Source organism: Danio rerio, chromosome 5, assembly GCF_049306965.1.
Source record: "Danio rerio strain Tuebingen ecotype United States chromosome 5, GRCz12tu, whole genome shotgun sequence".
Classification (NCBI taxonomy): Eukaryota; Metazoa; Chordata; class Actinopteri; order Cypriniformes; family Danionidae; genus Danio; species Danio rerio.
This window is the reverse complement of record NC_133180.1, coordinates 37565730-37586209: the sequence shown is the minus strand read 5'-3', so window position 1 is coordinate 37586209 and position 20480 is coordinate 37565730. Positions and strand designations below refer to the sequence as shown.

Here is a 20480-nt window from a genome sequence, read left to right as displayed (position 1 = left end):
TCTTATTATATTCTTCTTCTTTTTTATGTATAGCCATGAACACTTGTTTGTAGAGCAAGTAGTCTGATAGTTTTCTGCTGTTTATTATTCTTAGTCATTTCTCCCATAGAATCGGAAGTTCTAAAACAATCGCAAAAACGAGTGCACTTCCCTATTCCAGAATAAGGTCAACAAACACAGATTATTTTTGTAAAAACTACATTCTCTTGAAAATGATTTAGGTCTTGTAGTGTCTGGATGGTTAAAGGACATTAATAGTGAAAGACACAAAAACTTACCTACATATTCGAATATTTCTATGTTTACAAAAACAGCTATTAGCAATGAGAAGAAACAAAAAAGACGACAGAGGCGCTTTCAACAGAGAGTTCGAAGAGGACAAGGACAATGTACTAAAGTGGGTTCATTTTCTGCTGACCATAAATGAATAAATGGTCAGATGACATTTCTGACCAACTATTACAATCGGAAACTGAAAGAGGCCTGAAAGCATTATCTTCAGAAAAAGATATTCTTTGCCAACTAGGAGCTCTGACCTTGGAGGACAAGACTCTTGGAAGACTGCCCAAATGCTGATGTAACAGAAGAAATGCTTTGCCATGTTTTTATTCAAATGGATCACCCTCGAGAGACAACAAAAAAGGATTTTTATGTATTAACAGATATCTTCAACTATATCAAACATTGATAGCTTAAAGCATTAAAGGCACACCTGTATTCAAGGTTTGAATACTGTATAAAAGGCTGGAGAAGACAGACCAGCAGCGCACTTAACTGACTTCTTTTTACTGAATGTCTTAGGCCCTTTATTCTCAATGGACAATAAAGTAAGGGGTTTTGTTTTGTTATTGTGATTGTCTTTATTCTACTTTTTTACTGAATTTATTTTATTAATAAAAGTGTATTCTATCAATTTTTTTACACTGTAGTGGACACTGGCTTCATTTGCTGATCCCATCAAGATACCTTTGATGGCATTCCTTGATCAACATTACAAAAGATGGTCCTAACAAAACTATAGAAATATAGCCAAGAGACAATTCTGGTTTCTTGATTTAATTAAAGTATTAAATAAAGGCATCCAGCACGACCTACGTATTTTCCTTCCTCTTGCTTCTGTTAACAGGTTAATATATGATTAGAAAAGAGGTAATGTCATCATTTTAATAAATTAATTTGAAAAAGGTCTGGTCTGAAGAAGCAGTGACTGCACTAAATATTCTCAGTGGATGCATTTCATTAATATTGAGCAATTACTCTACTTCTAATCTAATAGTGAGGCATCTGTTAATTATCCGAGTAATAGAATGACCGGGTGTTTGTATCAGTGTTTGCATTGAATTATTGCATCCATGTATGTGTGTGTGTTGACTCATTGTCTGTGTCGTGCAGATGGGCAATGACTGATTTGTGTCTTGTAACGTGGATGTTGGGGGATGGAGGTCCCTTGAGGTGGGACACAGGCGCGCAGGAGCATGGGAACCCCAGAACACCCTTCACTCCACATGCATATATACATATTTATGACCCCGCACCCAGACACCTCAGATCTCTCATGTGTGCATGCAAAATTGCCTGCAAAGAAAAACACGCACACAGACTTTTCTCTTAGTCATTTTCAGTCACTTAGAAGGCGGTAAATCAAAAGCTTTGTCATGACTTTATGTCATCTTGGCAAGTAGAATGTTATAATAACACCTCAAGACATAAACAATTGAGGTCAAAATTAAAGGACAACATACATTTGAAGTGAAAGTTATTAGCCCCCCTGGGTTATAGTGCCATGTTTTTTTTGTTTTTCCTCAATTTCTGTTTAACGGAGAGAAGATTTTTTCAGCACATTTCTAAACATAATAGTTTTAATAACTCATTTCTAATAACTGATTTATTTTATCTTTGACATGATGACAGTAAATAATATTTTACTAGATATTTTTCAAGACACTTCTATACAGCTCATAGTGACATTTAAAGGCTTAACTAGGTTAATTAGGTTAACTAGGCAGGTTAGGCTAATTAGACAAGTTATTGTATAACGATGGTTTGTTCTGTAGACTATTGAAAATCTATAGCTTAAAGGGGCTAAACATTTTGACCTTAAAATGGTTTTTAAAACTTAAAAACTGCTTTTATTCTAGCTAAAATAAAACAAACAAGACTTTCTCCAGAAGAAAAATATTATCAGACATACTGTGAAAATCTCCTTGCTCTGTTAAACATAATTTGGGAAATATTTAAAAAAGAAAAAAAAATCAAAGGGGGTTTAATAAATCTGACTTTAACTTTATGAAAATGATTGGGGTTTTTTTCAGACAAAATGTAATCTTCAGATTTGTGAAGGAATTTTAGTTGTGGTTACCATGCTTGCAGAACCTTCTTCTTCTTTTTTTTTTTTTTTTAAAGAAAATTAACCTAGTCACTTCAACAACAGCAACAAAATCTTCATTATGTGGATAAAAAAAGTCATAAAAATGAGAGAACAGTCGTTATTTAATGACAAAGAGAGATTATAATAGAAATTTTGGAAGATTACAGAAGTCAAAAAAGAAAGGGACCTTGAAATGAATAACCTCAGATGTGCTGTGGTTTTAGTAAGCTCTTTTTCCAGACTCTTTTACAGTTAATTGTAGTGGGTGTCTAAGTTATAACCCATCAAGAAATCTTGTGTTTAACTGACAGCTTGGCTAAAACAAGACTAAATCTAAGATGCTTAAAAATAGTCCAAAAGCTAGACTAGACAGATTGGACGGACTTCACATGTGTAGTCATTCATTCCTGTGTGTTTGATGACTAGTCTAGTTTTGGGCTATGCTCTGACATCTATTAGATTGTCACTGATGGCCCAGATTTACCCAAGATTTCTGTATTTTTAGATGTCTATTAGATTTTTAATCAGGTTTAGGTCAGAACACTGGGTTGGCCATGTCTGTCACGGTCACTCAAGGATGGTTATGTTTTTAGAAAGTTTATTCAAAACAATGTAGATAATTTAGAGGGGAAGCAGGTGAGTGGTATTGCAGAGTGAGAGCAATCTTGTTAACCAATACGTCTTTCATCAACCACCAGAATATAATAGTCACTTCCCTTATTCATTGAATAGGCATCCACAAGTGAAGGAAAAACGGAGACATCTGAAAACGGAGGCGGGGCTGCAGACATTCCCCTCTTTGATTGGGGCTGTTCCTCTATTATAAGTTTCCAACAAAGAGTTCAGTCCTGCATCCTCTCCTTGTAAGTTCAGACTTCGTAAGTTTGATATGGCAAACAGACTCCCGAGGACATGTCAGATAAACGTTCAAAGGAAACAGTGTAGTTTATAACCTCATTTACTTCATCGTGGCTACGTTGTTTCACTATATCTTAATAATAAAATGAAAACATGATATAAAGAACTGCTATTTTCATTTTGATCTTAACAACTTAACAGACAGCAGAAATGTTGAGGCATTGTGCAGCATACATAAGCATCATCTTCACTGCATGTGTGTTCATAACAAAATGGAGCCTTAAACAGAACTGCCTCTTCATTTTCATAGAAAATACGAAACATACCGTCTCTTTTGCTGAATATCCGTGTTAATAATCACAATAGTTTTAGTTTTAAAACAGCATTTTAGAATGAAATAATGGCCATTATAACACTATAACGTACAATAAGCTTATATATTATAGGACATAAAGGCAAGCAATCAGTCAATTTACGGAGTGTACGTGGTTCCATTTTTATTAACTTATCTTTGCGCTCAGCCAAAACACGTTACCCAAGAACAAGTAATAGAGTCAAAAGACCAAACTCAGGGAATATGTCGTTAGATATAGACAACAAAATGAATTAAATATCACTTTAAACAAATATAGTGAGATCAGATCCAGCGGGAGATCCTTGATGAACACTCCGAGCACAGCTCTCGTGGGTAGATACTGTGCAGCACATGCCAGAGGTGTAGATGGAAAGCTGTTCAGAAACGCTGGGTGAAACGCTGGTGTGGACGAGGATCGTTTTCATTCTAAAACATCGTTTTAAAACTAAAACGCACTAGTGTAAATGGGACCTCTGTGTGAAAGGGGGGGGGGGGTGAACCGACTTCGATTCCAGCCGATGAGTGACTGGAATATGTGAGTTCATATAGTAAGCGGTGATTAATGGTGCAGATGTATGTAATCAGTAGTCGGGTGATTGTGCACAGGTGTGGTGAGAGGTGGCTGGTGAGGAAAGCGGTGATTGCAGCTCTAGAAACAAGCTGAGGATGTGACAATGGGTTCAGTCTTTTTAAAATTTGACAGCAGAGCAAAGATTAGTCTTGTCTTTGGTTTTTTGTATTCTTTTGATGAGAGGTTTGATCACTAAACATCATCATTCCTCATCAGTCCATATTTTCTGATACTCCACGAGACATCCTTACCGTGTTTATAGCTGAAGTGGCTTTTCCAACAACTCACCATCCTGCAAAGTCAGTGAAAACTGTAAAGTTAGGCTGACAGTTAATTATTGTATATAAAATAATAAAGGATTTTGTCACAAGGTGCCAAATAAACACAGATGAGAGGAATCTGGAAGTGTGTACAATTTGTGATGTTTACAAATATCTATCTAATTTGTATTATTTGCTTCTGAACTCTCATGAAATATACTAAAACTTGAATTTCAATCATTTAATAGGACTAAATGTTTAGGTGACATTGTTGAGTGGGGTTTTGAAAGTACAACGAAATCCTGAGTTATAATTTTTTTCTGTTCCTAGAACTGCATTCCTGTTTGAAAATTTTATCCATACCTATATCAAATCACCCTAAATCCATAACTGTAAATTATTAAGTAAAAATAACTGTAAATATTAAGTCAGTAATAATTTGATAACAATGATGTAAGCACATAACCCCAATTATAAGCCTAAACATATCATATTATATAAATGTATACTTCAAATCTGAATGGCTGATTGGAATGTTGTTCCAGGATCAACATCAGTTATAATCCTGGAACATACCCTGTATGAGGAAATCACTCTAACCATGACAAAGCAAAGCAGTGACCTCTAATTATATTTTGGTAAAGTGTTCTCTAATTTGGGTTTGGATTTTATATCATCGCACTAATTTTAGGATTTTGACTTTAACTAATTAAAAGTGAACATGAATTGACTCCAAAATATGAAGCCCCAAAACAGACTGATGTCCATTCACAATCCTCAGACTTAAGATATCTGATTACACACACACAGCCTCACAGATTCATTCACTCTCTTCACCGTATCCTCATTCGAGCCTATAGATGACACCCGACCCAGGATTTCCACACACGTCATGACATCTGCTCACCCAGAAGACCAGCTCCCATAGGACACACACACTCACACACACACGCACACATTAGTCATTATTAGTGACCCACAGTGGAACAGCATCCTAAAGACACACACTCTCTATCTGCATCTGTTGAGCCTTGAGCCCTTTGGGACGACAGACTGGTCTTTCACATACACACATACACACACACACACACACACACACACACATGCGCACACACACACACATTTACTTTGCTTACTTATAAACATAGTTATACATTTTCTACCTACCCTTATAGAAAAACTTCCGCGTTTTTACAATAAAATTTAAATACTAAAGGTAATAAAATAAGAACGTCTCCATGAACAGGTTTATGATGAAGTTGTCAGGCTTTGCTCACATTTGGGTTCTCATTTATCCCCAAAAAATGATTAAGTATACACACACTTGCATGCACATGTGTACAGGATCTACTTGCCTTGAGGGAAGTGCTGACCTTTGGCCCATGATCAAACTATGTAAATGTGTGTGTGTGTGTGTGTGTGTGTGTGTGTGTGTGTGTGTGTGTGTGTGTGTGTGTGTGTGTGTGTGTGTGTGTGTGTGTGTGTGTGTGTGTGTGTGTGTGTGCAGCTGCTGTGTTCAAGTAAGAATGACAGGAATAATCTCAGAGAAACAGATCTGCCATTTCCAGAGAAGCACACAGCGGAAAACACATTTGGTCAAAGTCGTGGTCTTGTGGTCTTGTGTCAGTGCTCAAGGGACATTCACATTTGAGTCTGGCTCGGTTTATGTCCTTGCATTTTTGTTCACATTTATTTCATGACATTGCAAATAAATGAAAAATGTGTGGATTATATTTACGAGAAATCACATTCCTTCGACTTTTTCTACATTTTGTTTACTGAAACGTACTAAATTCCACAAAGTGCACTGAAACAACAATTTTAAATGCTTGGTTGTGTTTATACCATACAAAGCAATGTGTGCTCATGCTTCATTTGTAAAAAATCACGTTATTTTTTCATTTTTCTTACTTTGATTATATACAGCTACTCAGCTCATATGAAAACAACTGTCATAGTTCCTATTTTCTCAGAAAGGCCCGCCTTCAAGATGCTCTGATTGGTCAGCTAACATAATGTGTTGTGATTCGCGGAATCGCAGATCGGCTCCACATCCCCAGAAAGCGTCACATACCTTCAAGCACACACTTTTTGCGTTGTGTAAACACTGTAAGTCAGAGTAGCTGTTAGCCGCATCAGTTTGTGCTTGAATCTGACTGAAAATGAAAAGTACACAGCTGAACCTCACGCCTGCTCTTTAATAGAATATCTGACAAGTGCTTTTCACATATATTTTAAACAAGCATGTGTAAGTAATATAAAATGTTCACATATCTCTTGCGAATTTGTTATTTGAGATGTAGAATGCAGGGAAAGCGTCCGTAAAGAGAGACACTGCAGCGCTGCTGAAGATTGTGGCTGTTCACATGGGTTTGACAGATAAATATGAATTTGTAGCTAAATTTTTAGCAGTGCCTAACAGCATTTCCCAGTGTTTGCATCCTTGTTTACATCCTCATTACAACATACCGTTAACGCTAGAAACTGTGCATGTAGTTGATCAATTTGTAACAATTAAAAATACTTACAGTTTGTGGCTCACAATCCAGAGGTTCTGCTATTATGGTTGGAGCTGCTCCTTCTTTGCTCCAAAATCCAGCACTGAACTGGGAGAGATTCTGGAAGCTGTCCTTTGTCAAATGCTAGCTATATATATTTTACAATTCTTTGGAACATAATTAAATTAAATTGTAAGCTCTTCTTTCTTTGTGTTGTGTCATTTGGAAGCCCAAATACAGAAACAGAACAAGCTCTGTGCAAATAGCAGCGTTTGAACTGCATTTTAGCCTTCTCTGCTACAATACAGTGCCTCTGGCTATGCGTCTTCAATGCGCAGGGTGTGCACTTGGTAAAAGCGTGTAACCAGAAGTCTGTGTGATCTCACTAACCCCGATTTATTTTTTTTTAGTCTCCAAACTTTGTTCGCTGTAGGCTTTACTAAGCTTACTCTGTAAAAGTCAGTGTCTCACTTTGCATTACACTTTGAGCGCATTACATTCAGAGATGTTGATTCTGTTCACACAGCTACATTACAAATCAACTAAAGTTTAAAATATGATATCGTAGTGGACCACCCCTTTAAAGACACAGCTATAAAATTAAGCATGCCGATGTACAAAAACTGAAAAGTCACTTTAAAACAAACTTATATAGGAACTACTAGTGATTTCCAAAATGTATTACAAAAAAATGTCAACACATCTAATCAAATATGACATTTTTAAAGAGTGAAATTGTATTTTCTTGTGAACTAATGCAACTATCACAATCACAACATCAAAAAAATAAAATAGTTTACACTGAAAATGGCAAATGAATTTAATTACAAAGAAACAAGCAACACACTGAATTACACTTGAAACTAACACAGAATTAAGTAAAGGACCTTACAATAATATTTCTTGTGAATGTTTATTTTCTACTGAGAAATATTTTTATAAACAAGTATAGTCGAGAGAGTTTTTACTGAGAGATTTATAAAGTTCAGAATTTTATTAGAAAGGAATTCAAATGATCAGACTGAAATAAATGAGAAATGTAAGACTATAGAGAATTAAATAACTTGTAAAACAAAAATATACCATCCACATAGCAAATGTTTTATGGCCCAGCCTCGGGCCACACAATAACTTTTCCCTTAGCCCAAGTACCGCAAAGAACGACGGTCCTGAAGTGGCCCATAACTGGATTAAAAACAAGGGCCACACATGAGCCATAATCGGCCTGAATCTCAGCCAATTTATCACCCTGAACCAGGCAACAACTGGTATATTATTGGGTACCGATTCTCAGCTATAAGTCAATACTTTAACCAGAAACCTCAAAAACTGAGCCATAACCTAGCCTAATGTTACCTAAACAATGTAAATAATCGCTACACTTCCCATCCACAACTGGCGCAAATGTAGTTTGCTGTCATGCATGCAGTGCCATCATTGTCATGCATGGCCCACATTCGGCTGACATTATGCATGCCAGTGCCGGCAACACGCCAGAAGTGCCACATTTGGGCCAAGTCCATTTGCTATGTGGGTTTTGTTACATTATTATAATTGTTTTTTTATATTTAAAACATTAAATAGCTAATCTTATTATAATTTCAACACAATAATACACGTAAATCTAACATCCACCTTGTTTTCAGTTGGAAGTTAACAGCAGTTTTTGGTGGATTTATAAGATTCATCAGCAGTAAGCGCACTAAACTGTTGAATTACAAACCAATGTGTTATTTTTTTAATATTAACACAGTAAAATAATATGGTAAGACAGCAAGAATCATAACAAGCTGATGAGTACTGCTACAAGACAAAAACTGGAAGTGAATATAAAAAGTTGAAGCCAGAAAACAAAAATAAAACAAAAATACTACAATATAGGAAGTACAGGTGAACAGCAAAAATATAAACATGTGGTTAGATGTGGAAACAGGTGCAGTGAACACACCGCGGCCCCTCAGCTCATGCAGTTGAATGGGCCTGAATAAGGCTGCGGGCCCCTCTCTGCACCTCTGAGGAGGAAAACGGCCTCACAGCAGAGGCACCGCTGGGTTATTAGTGAACGCAGAGTGACAGATGCGGGATAAAAGAGAGAGGGCAGGAGAATCAGCAGGGGTGAAAGAGAGAGAAGAAAAGGTGAAGAGGTCAGCGGACCAACAGAAGAAGGGGAGGAGAGATAGAGTTGTACTTGAAAAAAAGAAGGATCGATAAATCTATCCGCCGCTGCTGCTTCACGCTCCGCCTCTTTTGTTCCAGATGGCAGCTAATGTGTGGCAGCATCACCGAAAAATCACCTTCAGACACACAGAAATCAGGGTTTGAAGTCATTAAGCTTTTTTCTTCACAAGCCTCTTGTGCATATTAAAGGGCTAGTTCACCCCAAAATAAACATTCTGTCATCATTTACTCATCCTTCACTTGTTCCAAGCATGACTTTCTTTCTTCTGCTGAACACAAAAGTAGACATTTGAAAGAACTCTGAAACCTGTAACCATTGACTTCCATTGAAGGAAAACAAATATATGGAAGTCAATGGTTACATGCTTTCAACTTTCTTCAAAATATCTACTTTCGTGTTCAACAGAAGACAGAAAGTCAGGTTTGGAACAAGTGAAGGATGAGTAAATGATGACAGAAAGTTTATTTTTGGGTGAACTATTTCTTTAATATGCACATGAGGTTTCTGAATGAAAAAGCTTAATGGTTTCTTGAGGGTGAGTCAATTTTGTTTAATAAAAAAAAATAATAATTAAAAAATTTATAAAAACAAACAAACAATTTTTTCACTTTCTGCCAGTTTAACCAAGTTAAATGTAAAAGTTTTAAATAAATTTTTCAGACTATTATGAATGAAACGTCAGACTTATACAGGGCTAAATGCCAAGGATTTTTTTCGAATATCACAGTTAGAAAAGATTTTCACTTGCCCTATCAAAACCACTATTTATATATATATATAATTTTCAAATACATCCATTCTCAAACAAAACATAGTGGTCAATTATTTAAGTCTACAAAAATAATAATTTAATAATAAAAAATGTAGGTCTGGCCAGTATCCTCAACAGTAAATAAATGGAGAACTTTTAAGCAAATGTTAATGTAAGGACAGTAATTAAATGCTATTTTTCAAAAAGTGTTAAAGAGATGGATTGTTGGTGATTGTATGGGATAGCTATCAACAAAGTAAAATTAAAACCTGTTAAAAAATATTTAAGACCTACAGCACAATATCTCAGTAGATTTAAAACTTTTTAAGGCCTAAAATATCATTTTGGACATTTAGGACATTTTAAGACTTTTTAGGTCGCTGCGGATAGTCTGTTTTTCCCCATAAAGACTATTTCATTCATATATTAATTTTCTTCAGCTTAGTCGCTTTATTCTTCAGGGGTCATCACAGTGGAATACCAGCTGCAACCCATTACTGGGAAACACCCATACACTCTCACATGCACTCTGATACACTACAGCGAATACAGTTTACTCAATTCACACAGCACATGTTTGGATTTGTGGGGGAAACCCGAGCACCTGGAGGAAACCCACACCAACTCAGGAAGAACATGCAAACTCCACACAGAAATGCCAACTAACCCAGTCTGCACTCGAACCAGCAACTTTCATGCTGTGAGGCGACAGTGCTGACCACTGAGCCACCTTGACACCTTAAAGACTATTTTGTGGTATGAAAATATTCTTTGGATGTTATGTGTGGTTTTTTTTTATCAAACAAATATTAATAAATAAGGAACCTTTATTATTGAGGCTGTATAAATATATCAAATCTGTGTGTCCTTCTGGAACTTTACAAAAAGGAAAATACTTTTGTTTGGTTTTAGAAAACTACACAAATAAACAAAAGAACAACTGACCGGGTTTTTTCATTCCTAAAAGAAGAGTTCCCTCAAAACTGAATATTGATTTACTTATCCACATCGGGTTCGTCACAAAGCTGTTTGAGTTTCTTTACACTGTTGAACACAAAAGAAGATATTTTGAAGAATGCTGAAAACCTGTAACCATTGACTTGTCTAATTTTTGTTTTCTTATTATTTACATTGGTGACTAAAGGTTTCCTATTTTCTCTAAAATATCTTCAAGTTCAACAGGAAAAAAATCTGATTAATTGATGCCGAGTAAACAGTGAAGTTTAATTTTTGAGGGAACTATCTCTTTAAAATGCACTCGTTTTACTACTAGTTATTTAATTGTCTAAAATAACCGAAAACTAAACCAGCTTTTAAAGAACCAACATGTATAACCTGACCCAAAGTATAAAAAAGCCATTATTGTGCATCTGGTGAGTTGTCCTGTCAGTGATGGCTTTTATGATAAATGACTGATACAATATACAGACATATTCACAGACAGACACACACACACACACACACACACACACACACACACAATACAGTACTTCTTTTCAACAGAGGTCCCTAAATCACACAATAGGGCTACCAGCTGCCGTCTTACGCACACACACAGCATTCCCCAACCACAGCTCTACATCAACACATAAACACACACACACACACACACACACACACACACCGGCAGCTGTTTAAGCAGAGCTCTTGAACCCTGGAGAGTGGAGAACAATACTTGAGCCCTGATCACTCATCCTTCACTCCAGCCCAAAACCTAAAAAAGTGGGAAACTTGATGTACAGACACTAAAATGTATAAGTGTAAACAATAAAGGCAAAAACAACATCATGCTAAATGTTTGAATATAATTTATTGAATTATCTAGCTCAGGTAAGGAGCCAATTTAATTCAGAAGACAACATCCTCTCACACACATGAATCTCATAGTGCTAGGGGAAAAACGACGATGATTTTGAAGAAACCCATGCAGTAAAATAATCGTTTGAGCACTACAGTTATTGAGTAAATGAAAACACACACACACTGCCCTCTAGCGACTAAAAGACGGCATTGACCGTTTCAACAGTCAGATTTAGTTCCTGGAGATGTCCATTTGCCCCACTTCATGTTCAAAGCAAAACAGAAAAGTTTCTAAGGAAAAAATGTCCTTTTAGATAAAATATGATAGATTTAATTTGCATGCCTCAAACCGTTTTTACACTGTGTAGTTTAGATCAGGGGTTCCCAAACTTTTCAGCACACGACCCCTAAAATTACAATGCCAGTGACTCGCGACCCCCAATATCCTCTGAGGTGGTTATAAATACAGAAAACTTGCATGTAATGGCGCGCACACACACACACACCAATAGACCAAAGTCTATTCTTTGTTTAATTTTTTTTATTTAAGTCAGTGCTGTAAATGGGCCAGAAAGTTTAACCTGGTGTTATAAAATCAATCTGCTGCATCTGACGCTATTGCTGTCTTTAATATAATGTATTTACCCCAGGGGTCGCAATCCAATAGAACAAGTAAATAAGCTACTATAGTAACTATAAATGACTGTCTTTTTCTCTTCAGTTGGTTATGGATAAAATATGGTAATTCTTATGGCCTAATAATAATAAGTAGATTTTTGGAAATCACCAGGCGACCCTGATTGTGAGTAAACGGTGCGGTAATTTTTATTTTAGGGTGAACTGCCCCTTTATTAAAATCACATGATTTCACTGAAGTGTCAATCAAAGGCTGGTAATAAACATAAATATGTGATCGAGGAAAAAAACACTTCTTCAAGCAGCATTCAGATGATTAAATTAGCCACAATTACAATGTCAATGTCACTCCTAAATATACAATTTGTTTTAAATTGGCCCTCTGAGTCTAAATTTTGTTAACTCTTAATGCTTACTATGTGAGAACATTGTGAATAAGGAGGGAAAAAAGGTATTATGCTTAGGAAGACCATATCACCACCAAAATCCCTTTGAACAGATTCAACTAACAATTTTGGAGTGCTCACACTATATTTGTGCACTCCACTATAAACAAAAACACTATTTCGTGTTCTATTAATAAACCAGGAGTAGGTAAAAAGAGTGTCTTCATAGTTTTGAAAACTTACAAAAGCGCTTTTGTCCTCGCACAGAATCTCAGTATTTGGACTTTTCACACAAATCACACAATATTGGTCATCTATATGCAGTTTCAACAACGGGTCACAATCTGTGAAGCTTGTTGGTCTTCGTTTGTTTGTCATAAACAAATCTTACATCACAACGCAGGTTTGCCGTTGACTTTCTCTTGTAGTATTGTTATCGCTCCTGAGGCAAACTCCTGCAAAACCCGAACAGTATCCCTCTGTAGCTGTAGAGATTCACGCGCAAACTCCTGCTGGGTCTCCGTGAGCTGATGCATGGACTCTGCAAGAAGCTCCAGGGAGCGCGAGACTGTGGACAGAAGAGCATTAGTGGCATGCTGCTCCTGCACGCTAAGGTTAGCGTTGTGCGCTAGCTGCTCACGGGAACTGTCTGGCTCCACGCCAGGGAACGATGAGGGTCTTTTAGTAGAAGCGGTGGCTGTGGAGGAGACATGACCTGCACTGCCTCGGGATGCTCCTCCATCCTCCTCGGAGTAAGAGTTACTGACAGACGCCATAGAGGATGATGGGAAGAGGTCACGGTTGTCTTCGTCTGAGTCAATGTGGGATTCGCGATCTGGAATCAAAGAAGCAAAACTTAATTTTAAAACAGTAGTACATTTATATAATTATATGCCTAGAGAGATGCATTTAAAGATTAAAAAAGGAATTAAAACTTAAATTCAGTTAAGATTAAAATCTGTTAAAATGTTTTTTTATATTACAAGGTTTTTTATTTTATCACAAATGGCCTTAGTGAGCAGAATTTTTATAGACATCATTTAAAATAAACATACTGATCCCACAATTGGACTGGCAGAGTGGCTTTGAAAAGCTGTTGATTTGTTTTTTAGATCAGAGTATAAAACTAAATTAATTTTTGGTAACGTGTACAATTCCACACTACAAAGTCAAATGAAGTGGTCATTTATAACGGGTTAATTCATCAAGCAATTAAATTTCTGTCATCAATCAGTTACTCCCATGGCTGCAAACCCATAAGGTTTTTATTCATCTTTGAAACACAAATGAAGTTCATTTAACTTTCTGTCTCTCCGCTGAAAGTCTCTTCATCTAGAACAGAGATGCCCAAACTAGGGCTCCTTGGCCAAATCAAAGATTACCATGGCCCAACCAATCTGAGAAGAGAGGGAGAATGATGGGGATGGTTTAGAGATTGTCATTTCAAGTACACATGCCGCAATAAAGTCAACCTGTCAGGTTTTGAACCATATGGGGCATAAGACATGTGCGTGATTATAAGTCAGTTTTTTGACAACACTTCATTATTATTCTTCATTTATTAGTTTGCTGGAAATTAGAAGGAAATTTATAAATAGTTTTGAAACAAATATTTGTGTTTAACAAACATAATTAAATACGTCTTCAGTGGAGTGTTCAACACCATTTACTTATTCACGAAAGAGAGAAAGAGAAGGTGAAAGTAAAGACTAATTGGCGGAGGCTCATCCTTTATCCTCGCTCTCCAGATGGTCTGTTTAACTGTAATAACCTAGGTCATTAAAAGAGCCCTTTATTTGTGTTTTATTTTTAAGCACCAAAAAAGCAAACTGAAGATAAATGTTTTAATTTAAATGCTGTAATTTGGTTTATTATGTACATACTGTCACCCAACAGACAGAGAACAATGGGGAGACTTGGGTGAGCAAATCAAGGCAAAGGTAGATTCTGCTCGACTAGTGTATTCAGCATTAAACTACACTGTTATGAATGTGATCGTTTATGTTTTTGTTGCAATACGTTATAACTTAAAAAGTTCTACTGCATTAGTTAATAGGAGTCAAAGTGAAATTTTATGTGTTATGTATAAATTATGAAATTACCCATGGCAACTTTAATATAGAATAGTTGGGTATATTTAATATCTGGCCCACAGCTCTCGATACCACTCTCTTCCTATGAAAAATTTTAGGAACCTCTGATCTAGATCCTAATCAGTGATTATGAACAGAAGCTCAGCCACACTGCTTGCTGCCTGAGAACAAACCTTATTGGTTTGTGTTGTGAGACACGCAAGAATGAACCTCATTGGTTATCGTGTCATGAAGCATGTTTTTTATATGTTGTCAATCATTTTATTCCCAGATAACAAGCACTGAAACTAAGAACACTGGCTAATACAGGTACTTTGAATCATCTTGATCATAACTAAATATAAGGCAACATAGCAAGAAGGTAGCTGGTTCGAGACCCGGACAGGTCAGTTGGAGTTTCTGTGTGGAGTTTACATGTTCTCCCTATGTTGGCGTAGGTTTCCTCCGAATGCTCTGGTTTCCCCCACTGTCCAAAGACATGTGCTATAGGTAAGTTGAATAAACTAAATTAATTGTGTATTAAGTGTGTCTATGAGTGTGTATGGGTGTTTCCCAGTGTTGGGTTGTGGCTGGAAGGGCATTCGCTGCATAAAGGACATGCTGTGTAAGTTGGCGGTTCATTCTGCTGTGATGACACCTGACTAATAAAGAGACGAAGCCAAAAAGAAAATGAGGAAATTGGCCGTGGTGTATGAATGTGAATGAAAGTGTGTGTGGTGTTTCCTTGTGGTGGGTTGCGACTGGAAGGGCATCTGCTGTGTAAACCTATGCTGGATAAGTTGGCGGTTCTTTCCGCTGTGGCGACCCCTGATGAATAAGGGACTAAGTTAAAGGAAAATGAATGAGTGAATGAATAACTGAATATATTCATTATGTATTATAATGTGCATTATCCTTTACTGAAATGTTTGAAGTGTTAAGAGTTTTAGGTGTCCATGTGTTCAATGTGGTCCACTTCCATGAGTGAAAATCTTACAGGTCTTATAGGCACTTACAGGGTTACTGTAACATTACTGAACCTGTATGATTAAAAAAACATAAAAATAAAAACTTACATTGTCATAAATGTCAACAAAGCTACCACATACAGCTCTGCTCTTGACAATAAATAAAATAAGTGTGAGTAAATAACAGAATTATACACATTAGATGTACTGTAGTCATCATTAAAGGTATAGCTCATCCAAAAATGAAAATTCTGCTATGCTTTACTCACGCTTTACTTGCTTCAAACAAAAACAAAATGTTTCTTTTGAACCCAAGGAAAAATACATTAAAGTAAGCTAAAAACCTGTAACCACTGACTTCCATAGCCTTGTTTTTTTCCTACTATGGATGTCACTGGTTACAGGTGATCAGCATTCTTCAAAATGTCTTCTTTGGTGTTCGACAGATGAAAGAAACTCATGAAGGTTTGGAACCACTTGATGGAGAGCAAATAGTGAGTAAATCTTCATTTATGGATAAACTAACCCCTTAAGTGTTTTTAGTGTGTTTACCTCCAGGTTTAGCACCATCAAACTGCATCTCGCTTGGACCCCCGGCTCCGCTTGTAGTAGCAGGCATTCCTCCCACCTCCATTCCTCTGCCTGGAGAACTGTTGACGGACCCCATTCCCACAAAACCACCATCCTCCTCTTCCTCATCCTCACACACGGGCTCCTGATCATCGTGACTGCGAGATCTGGACCGCTGTGTCGCTTCCCACGGTTTCTTGTCCAGTTCCAGGATGGACTCCACAATGACTTCCATGGGGGACAGTTCAATATTGGACCGTGCCAGTCGCTGAGACACCATCGTACCTGTCTGCTGGGCAGCAAGTTTGCGCTTCGTGTCACATTTAAGGTCAGACCATTTCTTGATGACCTCCATTATTTCTCTGTCGCACTCTCCGATCTCATTCACACGTGCTGTGATCTCGGCCCATTTCCTGCGCTTCACGTCAGAGGGAATGCCGGCGTTAAACTTACCTGCGCAAAAACACAGAAGAGTGTTATTTGAAGATTTTATTCTGGTGTTTGTTAATAGTAGGGGATTTTAACTGAATTAGTCAATCAAGGTCTTGCTGAGCAAAACAGAAACTTCTAGACGGTGTGTTAAAGCAAGCTTAAGGTGACATTTTTCAGGACTGAGATTAAACATTTTTTAGACCAATAGACCAATTGCAGGATTAAGTGTAATAAACTAATTCAGGATCTTAATGTTTTCAGACTAAGTTAAAACTGTTTTGTAGTAAAATATAAAAAATAAACAATAATGTGTCATATTAACATGAATTACTATAGTTCAAGGTTTCTGCTACATTATTCTTCCATGGCGGGGCGCCACACAATGATTCATCCCGCCACAGCTACATTACCGCATTTCATGTAAAACATTTAGTAGTTGTTTTTTTTAATAGCGGGTTATAATCACACCAAAACGTAATAAAAAGTCAGTGAATTATAACAGCATGGACTTTTCTGTACCCAAAGTAATGCTGTGCGTTATTTGTTTAATCCTTTAAGGTGACATGCTGGCTGACTGACTGCCTGGCCTGTGCGATGCATGAGGCAAGCAAACACGACGTTGCTTTGAGGTATGATAAACACAGTTTCCATAATTAAACTCTATAGATAAAAGTCTATGGTTCTGCATACAATGACTTAATCTTACTGGAGTTTATAGCCGTTTCACTTTACTTCAGGACGCATCAATGCCACTCTGTAGGTCTATTGGAGACATTTGTAAATATTCCTAGCAAATTTAATAAATGTTAGAGACATACTTTTTACATAAACGCACTAAATCTCACTTCAGCAGTGTTTGTTTGCGAGCACACAAGAAAAATTTGCACTTGAGCAGCATATAATTGAGGGACCTTGCTAAAAATTTTGTGCACGAACAGAGGAAATCGGCACGCAAGCAAAGAGATTTGCATGCTTGTATTACAGTTATAAACAGATAAACTACTTTATCTTTTACTAAACTGTAGCAACTGTTAGTAATATATATATAAATATATATTTTAATGTATTGTATTTATATAGGATTTTATATATCTTTTTATTATTATTAATATTATTAACGATAATTTGTTTGTAATACGATATTTGCTGCAACTATAATTACTACAAATTACCAGTACTTTATAGTTCAAATACAATACATTACTTACTATAAATTACTATAGTATTTAGAATGGGAAAATCGTAATAAAAAAGTTGTAATTAGTTCTAATTAGTTATTTGCTATATTGACTCTGTCAGATAAATAATGACTGATAGAAAAACGTTGAGTATATTAAGTTAAATAGCGAACCCTGTTTCCCTGTCTCAATCGTCATATTTGTGAAATATATATATATATATATATTTTTTTTTTTTTATGACAAGGTCTGAGAAGACGTTAATAACAATGACATCCGTCGTAACCATTTATTGTTTATTGATTGGATTTTATGTGCTGAAAAATGTGTGGGTCTGCAGCTGAATATTATTGAACGCAGGTGAAACTCACCCACAACAATGTGTCGGTTCTTCCGCACTTCGTCCAGCAGGATGTGCACTTCACTGAAGGAGAAACGTGCTTTTCTCCTCTTGAAGCGCACCATGTTGTCTTGTTTGAGGTAGAGCGAGGACACAGACATCTTCACAGCAGATCACTCTCTCAGCAGCTAGGGGGAGTCTGTGGACAGTGCAGGAATGACAATTAACTTATTAAACAACTGGTTGATCTGAATCACTAGCAGATTTCAAACCCTGTCACTTAGTTTTAATTTAATAAACTGAACTGCATCAATGTTTAAGAACTTAAATATTCTGTTTAAACAGAGGTTTGTGTGCAATATCTTACATTTTCTCGTTAAATGTGTACTTTAGTAACACTCAATCTGAGTTAACACCATCAGAAACAAACAAAATAATTATTTACAAAAATGGAGCAATCCTTTACATGAATAAAAGCTACCGTCATAACTCTCAGAAAATTAAGTGTTTTATTTTATTTTTATTAATTTAATTATTTGTTTATTTATATTTTTGTTCATTTTATTCATTTATATTTATATTGCACAAAGCTAAAAAAAATAATACAGGATTACTTATACTTATACACATATTGTCTTATACACAATGTTGATATTCTTATGTGACAATTTATTATAGGTTATTTCAAAACCTAAAAATATACCTTAAAATGTTTAAATATATACGAATATAGATGCATACATGAACAAATTGAACATATCAGACACCTTAAGGAAACATGTTTCTTTAAAAGATGCATGCTTTTATCTTAATTTCAAAACTTATGTGTTAATCTAACATTAAGTGCTGCCCTACGTTTTGAAGACAGATGTCATGGTTTTAGGAATAATTCCTTTTTTCTGATAAATTGTTTATGTTCATGCTTCTTGTAATCATCTCTTAATCTCAATTTGGAAATATTGTCATTTTTAAAGGAAATGCCAGGCAATGGTGCGACATGTTTCAAAAATTAGCGAGTGTTTAAAAATCTCTAACTTTAATCAAGTTGAAGTGAATAACGTTAGACTTGTATCTCTGTAAAAGATGAGCGCGCATTAAAGTTAACGTTAGTCATCAGCGTCTCATTGCGTGTGAAATATTCCACATCAACAGCTCAGATTAAAACTCAATTGATTTCCAACTTCGATGTACCGGAAGAATGATCAGCTAAACCACCACCGTCTCTTCATTCATTCTCTCACTGGTCTCCGCCGAGCTGAACTGCATACGGCGGATTCACGGTCACGAGATCTCTCTTTGTGCCGCGAGGAAACGCCGTCGCGATGAAACAACTGAATTAAACCACAAACAAACATCCCCAAGCACAGCACAATTGTAGTTCGGCTAAGATAACCTACGCTTCTCCACACAAAATATACAACGTTATTTTTTATCGCAACAAACCAAACCGCTCGAATGCGGAAGGACATTTCGCCCTCATTTTCCTACAACCTACACTACTGTCTAGCTATTTAAGCTAGCTTGCTATTTCACACGATACGGGTGATTATAGTCACTTTACGGAACAGTTAACAAACTCTTAAAAAGCCGCAGGCACAATTAGGTACTTTGAGAGGTTAAAGCGTGAAATAAATACCTCAGATTGCTCAAAATGTAATCAATATTTTGCGTTGCGCCCCAGAAACTTCGTAGAAAGCAGAGTATGCGCAGCGCATGCGCACGTGTTCTTCTGTTTTCCGTGGCGTAGATGGTGGGTGTAGTTATCATGTGCTGCCGCTACAGTATGAGTGGCGCTGGTGCTCGCTTTACCACTACAGTTTCAGCACACACACGCTTTACCAAAGATGACGGTAGGGGCTCATTAGCTCTAATCTTCGCGTTTTTGCGAATACGTTTATTGATTTTATTTATAGCAATTACAGTTGGCATGTATGGCAGATATATTTGATATTGAAACAAAGACAAAATATTACTGTTTAAACTATACATCCATGGTGAACCACATGCACTTAGGTACAACTGTATTGTTTAAAAATATTATTACTAATATTATTTTAGATTATATGTGTAATTGTATTTATTGTAAAAATTATTTTTAAAATTCTCCTTTTTGTATTAAAATTATATGTTAGGCACCTTGGGTCTGAGAGTAACACAACTACAATTCTCTGTATGTCCTGTACACAGGGGCGAAATTAAACAAATAAGCAAGGTAAGCAGCCGCTTAGGGCCCCAGCAAATCTGGAGGGCCCCAGATA

The 20480-nt window shown here is 36.4% G+C and overlaps 1 protein-coding gene across 6 annotated transcripts; it reads right to left on the bottom strand.

Moving 5' to 3' along the window:
* Nucleotides 1-11633: 11633 nt before the first annotated feature.
* zgc:153990 lies at nucleotides 11634-19942 on the bottom strand. Of its 6 annotated transcripts, none has more exons than XR_012406088.1 (5): nucleotides 19414-19928; nucleotides 18254-18421; nucleotides 16255-16725; nucleotides 12286-13497; nucleotides 11634-12068 (listed from the first exon to the last, which is right to left on the bottom strand). XR_012406088.1 is itself a non-coding variant. In NM_001077271.1 (4 exons), the coding sequence occupies exons 2-4, from the start codon at nucleotides 18381-18383 to the stop codon at nucleotides 13055-13057; spliced, it is 1044 nt and encodes a 347-aa protein (NP_001070739.1). In that variant the 5' UTR covers nucleotides 18384-18421; nucleotides 19859-19942; the 3' UTR covers nucleotides 11634-13054. The 6 variants fall into 6 exon arrangements, 2 of the variants coding, with proteins under 2 accessions (NP_001070739.1, XP_073807152.1); XR_012406087.1 differs by having other exon boundaries at nucleotides 11634-12047; nucleotides 12326-13497; XR_012406086.1 differs by having other exon boundaries at nucleotides 19859-19928.
* Nucleotides 19943-20480: the final 538 nt, after the last annotated feature.